Below are 18463 nucleotides of genomic sequence, written 5' to 3'. Positions count from 1 at the left end.
TATTTAGCAGAACTGGTTTAAAGAATATTTAATTTTTTATTCAAATAAATATATAGACATTTGTCTTCTATATGATAGTATTAAAGCTTTAAAATATATTAATGACCCTGATATTTATGGAATTAATTTAACGTGTTGTTAAAGGATATTATTAAAATTTGAAGCATCTAGATAGCAAAGGAGACAATCGAAACGACTGCAATAGAGTTAATTGCCGAGTGTTTTTCTCATCGCACTTCCCTTCGCAACCCACTAGTCCGGAGATAATCCCCAGGAAGTAACACGAAGATAATCCTCCCGGAGATCAGGGGGCGTTATGTCTTTCGCGTTATCAATGTGAATGATAAATAGCATACATCAGTAACAAGTCAAAACTAATCCCCGAACGTCACGGGTCGTAAACCGCATTTGACATAGGCATCTCGGTAATTTATCGCGGTTAGAAAATTAAATAACGTGTTGACAAACAGACAGATTAATAAATATTACAGAATTTATTTTTGTATCATAATTTTTTTATATGAATCTTGTACAAAATTAGCCGTATCCGCTCGTATCCGGTCTCGATGATGATTTACGATCGAAGATCCTGCAATCTTTCTTATCCGCCGGTCGCTTCTACATCGTGCACGCGGAATCATAAAAATAAGATCCCGAAGGCCCGTAATTTGACTCTCTCGCTGAACCCGCGATAAAGGATAACCCGGCGATGACGTATAGCCCGGCACTGAATCTCTCCACCTTCGCTTCCGGCCCGCGGGCAGACAGGTAGGTCATCACCTGCCGAATACCTGCCTACCGACGCACGCACCGCATCACCGAAATATCTGCGGTCCTGCGAGAGACCGCTAAGCACCGAAACCGCGGCCAGATGTTACCGTTAAGGTGCCGCGCCGGCGAGAGATCGCGATCGGCACGATTCGCGCGCGTACAACCAGCTGCAGCCCGTGTATCTCTTTCTCTCTCTCTCTCTTTTCTGCGCCCGCGAATCTTTATCGCCGCGATCTACGCGTCGTTGAACCAATATCGGACGTTGTATCTCGCAGAGGGGCCTCTTCTTCGCGCAAACTTTCTAAACGATGGGCGGTTCCGAGGACGGCTTGAGAATGCGGATCGATGCGCCGTTTATTGTTCCCCGAGAAAGATTTCTGAGAATATGCGAAACCCGTTTCGTCCTATTTCGCTTTCTCAACCCGCGCGAAATTAAGGCATCGAAGGCAGAACTTTTACAACGCACGCACATACACGCGGAAAAATAAATATTAGCTTCCTAAATTTTAAATGTCTCTATATTACCATGTCTAAAAAATTTTAGCTCTGTGATAATTGATATTTTTAACTATAGGTAATTTAACGAGGAATTCTCTATTAAACTATAACTAAAAATGTTAATTATCATACCTAAAATAGGAAATAGTCTTCCTAAAATATGAAATTGTTCTACGATTATTTTATTAAGTTGATATGTGCAAAAATGATTGATATAATTATTGGTCGTAATTAATCAATCTGGCCAGATTGCTTTTTTCCTTTTGCAAACTTTCTCGTGCAACCTTGATTCTCACCTGGTTTTTGCCACTTGGATATATGCACCTGGTCGTATCAGAAAATCCTTGGATCATTAACAATCATACTTATATATCTACACCTGTTGCCTTTTAACAAGTCGAACAGTCTCCAAGAAAATTGATAAGAACATTAATTGCTATTAAGATGATACTTTGTGTGAAGTATTATAAAAAGGACTTAACTTTCACTCTTGGAAAAAATCACCGTATGTTCACATAACGTTAATTTTTCATATTAATCTACATATAGTAATATCATAATCTGAAAATTACGTGACTTTGATAGATAAATATTTTATTCAATTTTAATAAAAGCATATTTGAAAAACAATCAACTTAATACACTTTAGCTTTGACGCATAGATATTATGGATACATATTATACAATATTTACAACTATTATAAATTTTAATTGCCTTATGTCATTATAATTGATATTCAAATTAAAAAAATATTTTACTAAAATATTTCACTTTAGATATTGAAAATTTCGTGCTGACTTTGGTATGCGTAATTAATGAATAAAAATCTCTTTTTCGGTGCGTTTCTAACGGGATTAATTGTGTCTCCGGAAGCTTATTATCAGTTGCGACGGTACCGCTAGACTAGAAATAATCGGCAATCGTTCTCTCATGGGGAATATCTGTCGGAAGCCGAAGAGAGAGAACGTGTCGGTAGCGTAACGCAAAGCGACTAGAGCGGAATCGCTCGCAAACCGCGTATTTCGAGCGGCCAACGCGTCGAATTTATCAACGTCGATCTCCGCATAATGAGCTAATCGGATGTTACACTATTACCATCGGGTCCCACCTCCTCCCTGAATACGGCCGGGCGAATTAAGGCGAGCTGAGAAAGCGCCTCCGCGAAGGAAAGGAGACGATGAGGAGAACAATGAGAGGAAGTGAAGGTCCAATGAGTGCGCCTTCTTTCCATTCCCGATTGCCACGGAACTCTTAGAGCGAAGATATCATCCGTCCCTCTGTGTTCTCTCGTCAGTGCGCCCCGTTAGACACAACGTTCATGTAAGATATATCTCGGGAGAAAAGAGGCTACAATGGTCCCTCTTTCTTCCTCCGTTTTGTACAGCCCGCAATTTATCGGGAGATCGAGCTGATCTAGCTCATGCATCGCGCAGTGCCACCTCGCTAAAATTACAGTCTATTCTCTTCGCTGGCTCGGCTTCGCCTTCTTCTTCTTACTCTTCTTCGTCCGCCTTCCTCGCCGTTTACAGATTTGCGTAACAGCCTTGCACGCGGACTCGCCGCGCTTTCCCGGATACGGAAGATTGAGTTTGCCCTGCCAAGTCCGGACGGTAGACTCGGCAGGTGCAATGCGTTAAGGTGTGAATTACGAGATTGTTTCTTAAGCAGCTACCTGTTTTGCCATGCATAGTCTTTTCTAAACATCAAGAAGAAAAAAATATATATTTTATACTATTAAATATTTAATTTGTATAAAATATAAAAATAGATTTATACTATATAAAAATAGGATAAAATATATACATATAGAAAAATAAAAAAATTTATTTGGGAACAAAAATGAGAGAATTAAGTGTAATGATTAACTCAATTTTTTTATAGATTGATTAATTGTCAGCTTATACTTATATCTTTATAATAATGATCATCTACTTTTTATTAATCATCTGAAGTTGGAATACCTTGCCTCGATAAAATGAAGAAATATATACGGCTTATAGAAAATGAATTATAGGTATATATCACGATACAAACTTCTCACAGCAAAACGGATGACGTTAAACCCGCGTGTTTAACTGGCAATCATAGACACGCGTGCACTTCCTCACAGCGGGGCGAGAAAAAATACACGCATACCAGTAAATTGCGCAGACTTTTAGATCAACCGGAGACTTCTTGTTGTTAACGGCCATCCAACGTGATATGTAATGATAGTAATTATTTTAATGTCTCAGGGATGGAAATCGCATATTTTCCACTCTACCGTTACCTTCGTAATTATTTCATCGGCGTTCATAAGTTTCTTGTTCGATTTGCAATTAATGTTTAAACGGAATAACTATTATAGTGAATTAATGTTTACGCAAATGAAAGGCCAGAGCTCATACTTATTCCTTCACTTATTTTAATCTCTCCCCTAATTTGTTTAATGAGTTCCCTGGAGTGTCTAGGTAGACGATTTTCTATCTTAATAAGAGTAGAGTCAATGTTGGGTAGCATCTAGATACATGTACTCGTATTTAGGTACAGTATCAAGATACATTTTGTGTATCTTATTGTGAATTGTTTTTTTCAGATACATTTGGAGATACATTTTCACATGTTTTTTTGAATAGCCCAATTCTTCAAATTTTTAAAAGATCAAGACTGCAAGTTATCAACATATCGTCAACATCGGTTGAGCAATTATTAAGCATTGATCAAATTTTAGTACCATGGCGAAATAGTTTGAGTGGCGATATCTTTGAGGCATATTTCACGTGTTAAGACTAACGAATAAAGTCGTAATGTAAACAAAAATATGAATAAAGATAAAATAATTATTCAGTACATTTTGCGCATATTACCATTATTATGATAAAATATAATTTAAAAGTATCTGATATGTATCTGAGATACTTTTAAAGTACCTGAGTATCTGTATCAAGATACATTTGAAATGAATCTTACCCATCACTGGTGATCGTTAAAATTCATATACGAAATACGTATCGACGAGTGTCGCACACTCGCGATCCAGATGCGATTTGTACGAGGAGAAATCTAGTGAAACTCGCCCTTTCTTTTCTTCGCGATGGGAGAATTTCGTATACGAAATGACCGCTCCCGGTTCGGGAACAGTCGGCGACAGTCCCAGGTGGACATATGGAAAGGAGGTGTCTCGCGAGGTTATTCTGCGGTTTCTTGTATAGCACGCCAGAGTATCGTCGGACTCGCATCGGTAATAGCCGGGTGAAGTAAGTAAGCATCCATCCATCTCTCGCGCATTTCGCATCCGTGCGTGAGGCTGCTGTTGCGCTCGATCGTGACGTGCACGTCGGATATGCGCGCCGCGCGCGTGAGAGTGCCTCCGGAGAGTGCGCTCCGCGCCGCACTCTCTCGCTCCGAGAGCCGTACGTTGTGTGCGTAAACGCGTGTAATAGGCGGGAGGGGCACACCAGCTGGCGTCAGAGTGACAAGATCTAAAATTAGAGCGCTTGCCTTGCGTGTCGATCGTCGCATGCGCATATCGTAGTACGCCCCCTTCCGGCTTCGCCTTATTTTCATAACTTCTTTCAATTCTTCTTCTCCCTCTCGAGCCTGCATCCTTTTCCTCCCGGAGAGGTTCTTCCTCGTCGCTCCTGTCCCTCGGACATCTATCTTCCGGCGCGGTTTCGCGGAGTTCTACCTTTCTCTCTCGTGGCTACCGATGATTCTCCTCTCTCGTCTTCCCTAGACCGCAAGAAGAGAAACCGTGAGAAGATCGATAGTCGGCGGAACTCGCGAGGGATCGTGAGTGCACGTTAGATACGTTCGCTGATGTGTGGATATCTTTGAACTTTTAACTCTTTTTTATTCTATATCGTCGCCGCAAAAAAGAATCGAGGAAAATCATAATCCATATAAAGGGCAGATTTCACCAAATTACTTTTGATGATAGTCCGGCGCAAGACGTCACTTTGAAAGAAACAACAATTTAAGTAATTTTTGAAAGTATTTTTAAATTAATTTGCTCTATAAATAAAAATTAGATAATTATATAGATAAAAGAACTGTGGAATATAAAAAAAATGATAGAATGATCTAAATAATTATAAGAAAATCAAAATATGAAAAGAATATAGTCTCAATTATTTATATTCTTTAAAATGAGGATATTAAGAAAGCCAGCATTACTTTTTTATTTTTCTATTCCAGTTACTTTTATCCTATTTAAAAGTACAGAGACGACCCGTTAGGTTGGAAAATCATCGTTCGTGCCGTTAACAAGCGTAATCGGGCTTTTGCGAACTGTCGTATTCGCGATTTTTCGCGCTGTCGTCGCACGCTCGCAACCTCCGATCGTTGCGGCGCTCGCTTAGAAGCCGAGAGGTATTTGCATAAACGCGTATGAAACGCCAATGCCTTGCCCAGTTATGGCGGCGTACGCACGAGAGAAAACTAATGGCACTTGCACGTGTGCCTACCCGTAATTTAACGTAAGTACGCCACCGCGTTCGCACGGGGTTGCAGATAAGTGCAGTCCACCTACTTTATGTACCCACCTACGTTGTTTCGTGCCGCTAGTAAAAACTCTCCTCGGGATTTACGACGAGTCGACAAGTCTTAGAAATATTCCTCTCTCCGTTGACAATGCTATTTTTCATCGTAATTTCTTGTTAGTCAAACGATTTATGTTCGTGCTTGAATATTTTCGCGGCTATGTGCTTTGAATAAATTAGAAAGAAACTTGAGTTTTTTGTTGTACAAAAATGCGTACACGAAAATGTTTTTCGCGTTTCGCAACACAATTTTCATTCGATATATACGCAAACAAAAAGCTATAATATAGTAGAGAATTCTCGTTAAATTATAATTAAATATTATTATGGAGAACTAAACGTCAAACATGAATAAATTTTAGGTGTAATATTTTTTTGTAAATTCCCGACTTGCACCTGTAAATAAAAAGCGTTTAATTCGACCGATTCGACGGCTTCGGAATCCAAGTCTTATTTTGCTGCGGTAGAATATTGACATATTGTTCTTATATAGATAAACGTTCGTAATTACGGCATTCAGTATTTCCCGCGATAAGAAAGCGCGCGTTGTCGGAAAATAGTGATTACCGCAATCTAGCAGTTTTGCGATTCATAACTGCCGCAATCGGACTAATAATCAAATTAGCATCCTGTCTGCATTATACCGAACGCGAAACGTTCCAGTTTGATGCCCATGGATTACATCTCCGGCGCTCGGTCTATGTCGAGAAAGTCCGTAATGACGACTATTAAAAAATTGGGCCCGTAGACGAGAACGGAAATAGAGGGAAGATGCGCCTATTATCCTTTTATCGGTCCGAGCCAGAAGGTAATTAAGGATGCACTTATTCCGCCCCTAAGCGGAAGCCCCTTTCCCCTTTAAAGAAAAGTGCAAACAACAACCGAGGTTATTATCACTTTTGGCTTACCTGCGACGAAGCTGTCACGTATATGCATTGCCTTTTAAATAATGCACGCAATGCATTATTTAAAAGTTTTAAGTAATTCGTATATACTTTGTTTTCTGTTGTGATGTGATTCGCGACCTTAATAAATATTCAAGCGACAACGATTTAAATAAATTAAGATATTTTATCGTTAAATTTATATAGGACAATATTTGAAATGCATTTTTATTCTAAACAAGAGAATATCTGTTCTCCATTTTCAGGGTGTCTAGCGATCAGCGAAATCTAGAAAACCAGGCATTGAATTTTAGGTATAAATCTGGAATTGTCGGGGAAAAGTCAGGAAATTTACTATTTATCTGGATTTTTCACGTTATTCTACATTTGTCTCAATAATTTGAACTTTTTTATTAAATAAATATATACTTTTCCTTGACTCCCAGCACGATAATTTTCTGTGTTGTTAAAAATCGATTCATCCACAGCGTGTTTATTAATTTATATTTTCATCGTCGTGTTATTTTATTTTAATGTGTTTAATAGAGATAAAACTAAAAAATTTGAAATAATATAAATAGAAAGGGTGATTATTTAAATAGTTTATAGTGACATGTTTGTTTCGATTATCGTACATAATGTGCGCAGATTGTATAATTGATTTAAATTTTTGTTTTAACTTTCGAACCTTTTCATTGTTGACAAAAATATCTCAAGAATTTCATGATTTAACATTTAATTTTTTTATCATATAGATATATGCAAATTATATATATGAAAAAAATAATACTAAGGAGTCAGGGAAAAAATAAATTTCTGATCTTGGAAAAATTTGAAAAAGTCAGAGAATTGTTTTCATTAAGTCTGCTGGACACCCTGAAGGATAAAGATATTTCTCTTTTATTCCTCGTAGAAATAATTTTGTCCTTTCGAAGGAGTCACTCTGTACGTCAGCTGAGCCGGCTGGTCAAGATTCATCGTTTCATTGTTCTCTCATTGGCGATTGTCGGTCTTCGAAACAAGCGGTCAATGCGTTCCGTTCCCGATTTCACATTATGTAAGAAAGTTAGTGCCAGCGCACACATATGACGTCTCACTTCCTGCCTCGCGAGCAGATGCCGTGAAATCACGGATCACGGCCGCGGTGTGAAATCGCGACTGTTCACTCCAACTTGCTCTCGTTCGCGCCGATTTTAGCTCATTCAACGTATCCTTACATCCATGTAATGTATGCCATTTACAATTTTTTTTTTGCATAATATTTCTGAAATACCGCACAATGTAAAAAAGAGAGTATTACGTTGAAAAATGGCACGTTTTACATTTGTTAAAAATTGCATAGCCAAATAATTAATTTAATTAAATTATTTTGTCGCCTTCTTATCTTATTTATACAAAATAATGGAGAGTACTTCTACTTGAATATTTATTTAAAGAAAATGGTGCTTACATCTTTTGACGTAAAAATAATAGAGGATACGGCATAAAAATATATATGTATTTCGAAGATGGAGTGAAAAGCGGTCGCTTTGACAGCTTTCCTCGCGTGCGGTAAATCTTGGCGCTCGCTTATCGTATCGTACATACTTACTACCGCGAAACGACCGGACATCAGTTAGGGGCGACGTATTATCGCGCGAGGATCGACTTGTATAAACGCGCCGGTATGCAAGCAGTGCATCTGCGCCGGGCCGGGCCGAAAAAGGCGAACCGTGTGTGCGCCGCAGGTTTTACAGGTAACACCGGGTTAAGAGAGAGGGTGCGTATCGGGACGAGATAGGGATCGCGCGGCGGTAGCCGACCGGCTGGGCGAGATAAGGATCGGATCAAAAACGAGGGCAACCCCTTTCGCCCGCGTCCGCCTTTCCTAGCCACCTTGCACCAATATATGGATTGCGTGTGTGCGTTTCTCTTCGCGGTTAGATCCACCTTACCCTGGCGCGCACACAATGATATCACCATCTGTACCTCATTAGCCTAAGCGGTACAAACAGCCTGTGGTCTCTCACCTCGCACGGCTGCGCCGAGTCGCCCAGGGCGTCTCGGATCCGCTTCTTCGAGAGTCGAATCGACTTGCACCCGCCGTTTCCAACCGCCATTATACGGACTATTACGTTGCCTCTAGAGTGGAAAGCCGCCGGGTATCCGGAAGCACGCCGTACAGACTTTTGCGATTTTTGACGTATCGCAATCGCGCGTACTGATGAGGAGAAATCTCCCGGCTGTTACAGGAATGTTATCAGTCGTTCGAGCACGGGATTACCTGGGATGAATTCTCAGTAGCTTCGTTATCTCGATGATGGATCGTCGTTAAACGACCTGAAGACGTGGTCTCTATGTATTTTGCGAGGAATGCGAGTAGTTCGGAATTAGAAGAGAGTTTCGAATGTTACATTCTAAACATTGAAAAGAGAACGCAAAAATGTTCTTTTTTTCCGCTGCTTAATTTTATTAAACAAATCTAGAGAGAATACACTGTAAAAAGATATGTAAAATTATAGAAATATTTGTTACAGTGTATTTCTTGCTATTATGATTTCTTGCAATCATTCACCCGATGTTTCTTGTCATTGACGATTTCACGTCTCACCTAGTAAACACGAAGCCGTAAACACTTCCAAGCCAATGGTCGCGGTGAACATCGGAGACAAATGACTCTTCCAGCGATTATCCTCAGAAAAAGCGTAGCACGGACAGGTCGCGAGTATCTGAAACATGTTTTAGGAATCGGCCTTTTAACGCGGCTGCCGTGCGCGGTCGCCACCCACGCCGACACGAATACGGATAGGTACCAGGTAATACACGGTATACGGAGGCATGACAATGGCCGTGTTGCACAATGAGAAGAAGACGAAGGGAAGCAGCGCATTGAAAGGCAAATGAGGCGACAGGGGCCGGTGCTCCTCTTCTTCTTCTTCTTCTGCCTCGCTTTCGGTACGTCATCTCCTTTCTATTGCGCACCCACATCCGCTGCTGGCCTTTTCAAGTAGCACCCCAAAACACACCTTACGCAAATTAATGTCGCATGTTAACCAGGCCCGCCACGAATGACCGGGACGACGACGGAGCGCCTGAGGACAGTCGGCTCTCTCGTCATCGTCGTCTTTAATAATGATTCATCGCCATACGGCGCGACTAATTGTTTACCGGTCGTTCACAATACCAGCCAGCCAGCTAGCGAACACTTCTGGCGACGTCGCGCCTACCATACATATATATGCATTTGTGTATCTTTTTTTCGGCCCGGCCGTTTTCCGCCTCATTTATAATTTCGCCCGTTGCGCGCCTTCCGTCTTTTCGTTGCCCGCTTGCGTTACTCTTGTCATTCCAATTGGCAGTCGAGTATTTCGTTAATTACGGATCTGTTTCACGTTCGGTTTATTTTCCATTTCGCAATGTTTTACGCAACCCCAGTTTTGTACAATTATATTCACTCTTTCTCAGATTATGTTTATGCTACGGAGTATCTTCTCTGCATCTAGATGCAATTATAGAAATATATTTTTAGATTTTTTATTTCGACGTTTAGTAAAACAATTTTATTTACAGAAAAATATCTTCTCATATTCTTAAATAAGAATGTATATATAAACTTTTATCGTGCTGTCAAAATTTTAGAAAGCAAGAAACTTATATATATTTCAACATTTATTAATAAAATAATTCTTTTACGTTCACAAATAAAAGTTGTTATTTAAAAGCTTTTTATATATATAAATGTTTATACTATCGCAGATGTATTTTAATATAAATGTGTCGTGCAACAAAGTAATTGTGCTAAATTTCATTCGACTGATGTCCTTAACATACTTTATACGTGCAGGTGGCTCAAGCAAGATACAATCTCCAAATTAATAAATGCAATGATTAATAATTCAACCGACCTAATAACTTCAACCGGACTAGTTATTCAGAAGGTGTGCATACACGAGATCTAAGCACCGGCGTTGCGACAACTCTTGCGTGCAAGTTTAGATAGCATCCCGGTATACACAAATATTAAATGCAAGGTGTTAATAAGATAATGATAACTCGAACAAAAATATGTATATAAAGCTGTAATGTGTTTTTTCGCTATACATTGCTTGTTCCTGAAACCGGGTAGAAACAACCACCATCTTGCGTGGTGAACGTGAATTCAATTGAGTTACACATGTCCCGTGTATATTTTTTATTAATAATTAGAATTTTAATATGTTTCCGATTATAAATATCTATGAATCAAATATCTTTCAAAGCTGAATTTTTATATGCAAATTGCATAATGTATGGAAAAAATGATATATTTGAAAACTTGTATCTGCAGTAGATATACATTTATCTGTTACATGAATGTCGTTTACTGGCTGCTGATCTGAATTTTAAGCACCTTGAATATGAATTTCAACTTATATAATTATAAAAGAATTAATTTAACAAAAAAATTACATTCGTGAACAGGTCATTTAAAAAATTTGAAAATTAAAAAAATCAAATAAAAGCTATGTATAAAAAGTTTTTCTGCTAATTATATACAAAATCTGTCAATTAAATTAAATTAGTTAAATTGAATTAAATATGTATTAGGATGTTCGATTTTATTAATTAATAATCCCACCATTAATTAATTTACGCCGAATCATCGTTCGATAGCAAGGTCTAATAATTACAATCGTTCCATTTTTAGTTAAATGGAAAAATCCTGATTTAGGAGAAAGAAAGAGATGCATTGCGGGAAAACCCGCATATGTCTCACTATCAAATTCCTGAATAATCTGTACCTAAATAATTTGCACGATTTATGATCCGCTCTATTTACTTACATAATTTCTTTCATTTATATTACTCACACACGCGTTTATATCATCGGTGTAGCTTCGAGCTTTGATGTTTCGGATTTTCTATTTGCATCCTTCTTTTGTATCTTTTTCGTGTCTCCTTTGCTTTATCTTTCACTTTTTAAAAGGCTTTCTTGAATAAGTAAAGTTATTTCATTTATTATATAGTTACCTACACGTGCGATTATAATGTCGGTATAATTTCGAGCATTTTCTACTAGCATAGGAAATAAATATGTATATACATATCATTTATTTCCTTTTTGCATTATCATTTTAATTGACGTATATTAATATTAATCTTGAATATTAAAATTATTAATTTTAATAATATTATTAATATTAATATTATATTAATATTAATAGGTATTATTAATATTAACTTGAACTTTGACTATTTCAAAATAATGTTAAATATTTAAAGGTTGATCATCAATATACTTTTTTATTGCTAGATAAAAAAAAGGATTAATTTTGAAATTCAATATTTTTTTATTTTGCTGATATAATATAAAAGAAGATACATTTTATTTAAAAAAGATTGTATTAAAAATGATTAATATCTATAAACTTTTAAAACTGAGAAACAATAAAAATATATCTATGCAAAACGGGTTTTATGTATGCAAAAGTTTAATAATTCTTATAAAGCGGTTTTTTTCCGTGACTGTAATAAATTAAAATTACGAAACAAAAAACGGAAATCAGGATGAATAATTTTAACGAGACAAAAGAGACATATTATACGTCTAGATAACTTTTATTAACCAATATAATCATGTATCGTTACAAATGATGTGGCAATGACGTGCCGATGCAACTCGGATTACAATGAAATTGGTTTTGTTAACGGTATACAATACAGTGAAAATAGGAATCGATGAATGAGCGAATTTATACGAAAATTTACAGACGTATTTCGTCGCTACTCGACATTCGAAGAACTGCTTATACCACAACATGTAATTTATACTTTTATTTTTTTTTGTGTCCTGCCTGCTATTATCGCCTGCTCTGACGAAACGTTAACTTCTTCCGTTCTATGCCTGCCATTGTCCTGCTTCCTCCTTCGATACAGTGTAACTCTGGTAAATCCGTGAGTGATGTCATTTGTGCGCGCGCATATGTATATGTATGTATGTATGTTTGCGTATAACTGTGTGTATACGTGTACAAACTGTAATTATACTCGAAGACATCGAAAACTCACTACATTATGTTAAATAATAATGTGTCGCGGATTTGCTTCCGGCGCGCATACATATGCAAATTCTTGCTGTCTTTTTTTTTTCGTTTATTTCTTGCACATTCGTGATTTACAATTAGTGCTATATGAAATAAAATAAATTGTTATTAATATAAAAAAAATTACTTAAACATCTGTGGACTCATATGTATATTATTATTAAATAAACTACTTATTAAAGAATATCAACCAAATATCTACGTATAATAAATACTATTTACGTAAATAAAAATTTAATAAATATATAAATATATGTATGATAAATGACAAGTGAAAATATATAATAAATAAAAAATGACATTTGCGCGATAAACTTGCATAATTCAGTTCCAAATTAAAAGGAAAAAAATAAATGTCAGTGCAATCATTTGCAATTGAATCTTAGTTCTCGCGTGCGATTCCGTGGCCTTATCGCAAATCCGCGACTCATTAGTTAGGCTTACGGCTACTATCGAGATATTGATGTACATATACAAGAATCATGATTTTTCTCCTTACAACACGGGTATAGAGTATACAAAGACGTTGTTTGCCGAAGAAAAACAGTTCGCATCGTATCATTCTTTTTCCTATTATTATTTCTCTCTCTCTCTCTCTCTCTCTCTCCCGTTCTTCTCTCTTATCTCATTCTCTTATCACGCATATGTATATTGAGGGCTACGCATTCGTTAAACGTGGAAGGGCCTCGGCTTTATATATTATTTCTCTTCTTTATACCATTTTTGTTTACGGGAAATCGATAAAGGATTATTGGTTCTCTTTCTGTGTATGTTGTCCTTCTTCCTTCTCTCCCCGAATCCCTTCAATTATTCGTTTCGGCTTTGTTGGTCCGGTGTGGCAGTGCCTTGTTCATTAATTTAATTCTCATAATGATCTCTTTCGCTATGTCGTCGTGATTTTATCCCTTCTGTCACGTGATTGTGACCAAACTTGCAATGGTGCAGAGTGTCGGTGAAAAGATTTCTGCAAGAAAAACTCTTCTTTTGCAGTTCTGTGATGAGATACTTTTTATACTTTCGCAATTAACGATTTTGATCTTTAAAACAATATTTACTTATTATCAATATTATAGATTCTCACGTGCTAATTTAATTATGTACTTTTCATTAATTAAGTTTACAATAAATGTAAAATGTATGAGATGTTGCTTTGATTTATTGAATTTTATATTACGTAAATAAATAATATTTATATACTTTATGTCATAATTACATATGTCAAAAAATCATGTCTTGTATAAAGTAATAATAATCATGCGAGAAATTAGAAATCTATCTGTGCGCATAAATATCTACATCACTGTTTGGACAATAAAGTTAATCGTTTCACAGACACTTTGCTAGATAATTATTTACTATGACGAAGAATGATTATTGTTATTTACATATCGCGCAATACTCCACCTACACAGCTGCGCGCATCAAATTAATACAAGTGTTTTTTATTATATATATATATATATATATATATATATATATATATATATTTATATATATATTTATATCATGTTTATTTTTTAATAATGTCATTTTTGGATTATAATTATGTATAATCGATCGTTAACGGCTGCTTTTTAGTAAGCTTCCGGTGCAATAACATTTCTCTCATTTAGCGCACGCGCGCGTTATACTTATTATTTATATTACTCCTAATAATTAAAATATTTAGACTCGAAAGCTAAATACGTCGACTGGTGTATAGTTATGTCTTTTGTCAGGATCCCGGGTATACTTGTATATATTATTGTTTTCTCTTTTTTGCGGAAAAATTTTATTCAATAAAATTTACGTATTTTGATAAATTCTATTGAATAAAATTTAAAAAATGTAAGTTTGTTTTTAAGGAGAAGGGAGCATTTTTTCACAAGGTTCGTAGATGAATTCACAAAGTATAGTCTCTATATATACGACAAACGTTTTCTTCTCAACGATCTACATATCAATAGCGAAGTAAATGCGAAGGATCGATATCTCTTCGAGATATAGGCTTAAATACTAATCAATAATGATCGTAATGATTATTTCTTATATTTCGTGAAGTGGTGTGCGAGCTTCTCTATTCGCGTATATATTCCTTGTATTTTTTTTTCTACCTTCATGTATTCCCTTCCTTAACTCTTTCAGGGGCCGGGAAAGCGTATTTTGTGCAGGACCTCCGAAAGAGAGAAGCTAGTATGCTAAGAGAGCGAAACTTAGGCACTGTAGTTCACAAATTAAACCACATCGCACCAACATAGAAACGCACAAAAGAGTCGTGGCACCTAATACATTACACTTGTGACTTATACATATTCGCGTGAAGTACATACACAAGCTGCACCATCGCCCCTCAAAGAATTAAGCCATTCGCAACGGAAAGCCTTGACGTTCGCGAACATCTCGCGGTCATATATATGTATGTATATATGGCAGAAAATAAATTGAAAGGACAAACACGTACGAATCGCTTTCCGCTGTAAATAAGCCTTTTTGTCGCGAAGTCACATTCTTGAGACTCCCCTTTCATAACTCTACGTACACCTTAGTCACGTAAATCTGCATCATAGCGCGTAACTTCCGTTTTACGTTCGCGGAAACTCCTCGAGTAAGTGCCATTTTGAATACTCGGCGAGCCCGAAACGAAATATATCCGCTATGTACAATCGCTCGTCTTGGCTTCGAACACGCGGTCGTCTCTTCTCTTCTTCATTGACTCTCTCTCTCTCTCCCTCTCCGTTCAAATATTTGTTTTAACGTGCGTACTCTTCGTACCAACTGCTCGCGATGAAGATACGACGAAGATACAGCGATGTCGTTGTTCGCGCGTTTACTTCGAAGAGCGCGATTGTTGAAAAAGTATGTCGATAAAGGGATTCGAAAAGTTTCAGAAACAATTTTGTACTCTGTAGCACGCGACGAGAAACAATGATGATAAAGATTCTTCCGAATGCGTGTCCCTTTTGAAGGGACGGATCTCTCGTTTAGATTTGCGCGCTCGTGATCGTGAGGAAGCACTCGCGTTTCGGGGTTGAAGTGGCTCGAGAGAACAAAGGGATCTGTCGCGAGACTAAAAATCGTCGCTTAATTATTATATTTTCTTTTTAAGCAAACACAGCTCTGCGAAAATTACCCTGTTCTATACGTAAAATCTCTCGAGATCTTTCTTCAGTTGGACTTCGACCGCGAAGGATGCAATCACATCGTGGATGACATTTCGTGGTGCATCGAGTAGATCAAGTTCCCGTTCGCTATTTTTTTTTTTTATGATCGTGAAATTATTTCGATAAAGTATATACGAAAAATGAATTTGTTTTTTTTCGACAGTCAGCTGATCGATTTAATTACGACGAATCTTATATAATTCTGAATCAATTAACGTCTTGTAAGATAAATACCAGAAAACGTTAACCGAATACTGTAAAACTTAAAGACTAATTTCGTCCGCTAAATATCGAGATTTATAAAAATATGAAATATTTAGTTAAACATCGCATTTATAACATACGAGAATAGAAAGAGATTCGTCGTCTCGTTTCGACTCAAGTTTTGCACAAAAGTATATATCACAGCGATCCGATATATCTTCGTAATGAATGAAATAAGAAACAAATTATCGGACAATTATCGGAACAATCTAAATTCTTGCGAGTGTGAACTGAATTGTTGTCTACACAGTGCTGATGCGCAATGGGGCGAAGATACACATACTGGAATACATATAATGTTATACATATAAAAGTAGAAAATTTGGTGGCAGTATAGAGATCGTGTAAGGTGAGAAACGCGCGGTGAAAGGGAAAATGCAATCGCATTTCGTGAAACGCTAATATCCTTGTTGTTTTGTGCTTCGTTTTTTTAACGCCGAAATCGGCGAAATCCTGTCTATAGTCGACAAGATCGTCGACAGGATCGTCGATCGTCCAGATCCGTCCTCTCCTCATCGTCTCCTACTGACCAATGCTAAGACAACGTAAAAAACTAAAAGAAAGAAATACAACTTGTACACAAAACAGGAGATAAAGAAACAGTTCGACACGATCATATCTGGCTCCACTTTACACAAAAGCTCCTCTTCGAGGATGTCAGATCGACCTTGATCGTATCACTCTCGAAGTGTCTCTTCAGATGTCTCTCTTTCTTTCCTTCTCCTTCTTTCTTTCTACCTGCTTTGTCGATAAAGATTTTTTTAACGAGATAAATCTCCAACTTGAATTCATGGAATTTTCAACAATTATCAACGACTTGGATATCATCTGAAGGTCTCTTCGTGCAACGGGCGTGTTAGACACGCTATATGTTTGATTATTCCGGCTGATCCATCGTTTTCCAGTTTTTCCGTCCGCCGACTACCCCAACCAATCTTCTCTTCTCTATATCGTTTCAAGCTTTTGCCTTCCTTCGAGACCCGAAATCGATGTACGTGATCGAGGTCGTCGAGCATCCTGACCAGCTTGCGCTCGCCCTCTTGTTCCAACTGACGATCACTCCGGACGATTGACCATGAGGAGGATTCCTCGCTCGTCTACTCCAGACGCGCCTTGTAGCTAGTCTTCCAGATCTCGGCGAGCGTGACAGCGCTGTGGAATCTGTGGAAGATGCACAGTGGCAGAGTGACCCTTTGCACGATGGCCCAGGCTAGGAACCCGTAGAAATCGAGCTGCACCGGGTTGGCGATGACCTTCTGGGCCTCGAAGGTGTAGATCACCCACATAGTCACGTTGCAGATCAGCAGGAAAGTGACAACCTGCCTGCCGGGCTTGCTGCGATCGTGTTCCGGCAAGTGGACACGCCTGCGCGACACGTCAGCGATGAACAGCATCTGCAGGACCACCTGGGCGACCGCGAGCAATCCAGTCACCATCACCAGGAGATTCGGTTCGTGCGTGAAGGCCGCGAGAGAGCCGGCGATCACGCTGAAGACGGCGTAGATGAAGAGACCGAAGGCGGAGACGCGCAGGAGGATGTCGTTGAGATCGCTCTGCTCCTCGGCTTTGAACTTGAGACCCTGCACGCGGATGAAGCCGATGATTATGGCGATTATGGATAACGCCATTAGCACGCAGTGAGACACGTCGGCGAGATAGATCGCGAGCAAACCGAGCTCCGGATGATGGATCAGCACGAAGAAGAGTATCAGGCATATGAGGGAACCAACCAGAAGAAGCAAGCCGAAGAAGAGACCTTTGCTCGCTCCCACGCAATCGACTCTGGTGTGACCTAATCATATTTTTCGTTACAACTCGATAAATCAAATAAGAGAAATTCATAATATTCGCTCGATCCGGAAATAGAATCATTTTGCGATGCTGCGTGTTCGATATTAAACTAGTGAAAATCTGAAATGCGACATTACCTGCATGAGCAAGAGCGACGGCTCTTCGAGAGAGCATGGCCTCCAGGCGACGTTCGAGATCCGCTTCGGTCTGATGAGGCCAACGCGGATGTCGGCCGATATGCTTCCACATGACGTAAATCACCGCGGCTCCAATCAAACTGTATTCGATTATGAACGGGAACAAATACGGCGCCGCGTCCTGGACGATGCTTCCCATGATATTCACGCGTCCGCACGAGTTGGACACCGTTCCGTCTTCCGTCAGAGCCTCTGCGTAGATACCTAAATTCGGGGTCCAGTATTCGCTGTTGTTCGTCAAGTTGCTCACGTCGAAGATCTGCGGTACCTAAAAAAAAAGGCGGACCAATGATCAATCGTCTCATCAACAGCATCCATTTTCAGAAACATTTGGA

At 38.4% G+C, this 18463-nt stretch overlaps 1 protein-coding gene across 8 annotated transcripts in view; it reads right to left on the bottom strand.

Annotated features, from left to right (window-relative positions):
* Positions 1-12232: 12232 nt before the first annotated feature.
* The window catches only part of OtopLa (proton channel otopetrin-like a), a 30070-nt gene continuing 23839 nt past the window's right edge, over positions 12233-18463 (bottom strand). For all 8 annotated transcript variants that reach the window (XM_029317990.2, XM_029317996.2, XM_029317992.2 and 5 more), the window contains 2 exons: positions 18069-18396; positions 12233-17932 (listed from right to left, as the gene is read on the bottom strand). In XM_029317990.2, the coding sequence (XP_029173823.1) occupies positions 17238-17932; positions 18069-18396 (1023 nt within the window). In that variant the 3' untranslated portion in view covers positions 12233-17237. The remainder of the gene's footprint in view (positions 17933-18068; positions 18397-18463) is intronic.

Source organism: Nylanderia fulva, unplaced genomic scaffold, assembly GCF_048542155.1.
Source record: "Nylanderia fulva isolate GAGA-0341 unplaced genomic scaffold, ASM4854215v1 Scaffold12, whole genome shotgun sequence".
Classification (NCBI taxonomy): domain Eukaryota; kingdom Metazoa; phylum Arthropoda; class Insecta; order Hymenoptera; family Formicidae; genus Nylanderia; species Nylanderia fulva.
Note: the sequence above shows the minus strand (reverse complement) of the source record. Positions and strands in the feature narration are given on the sequence as shown.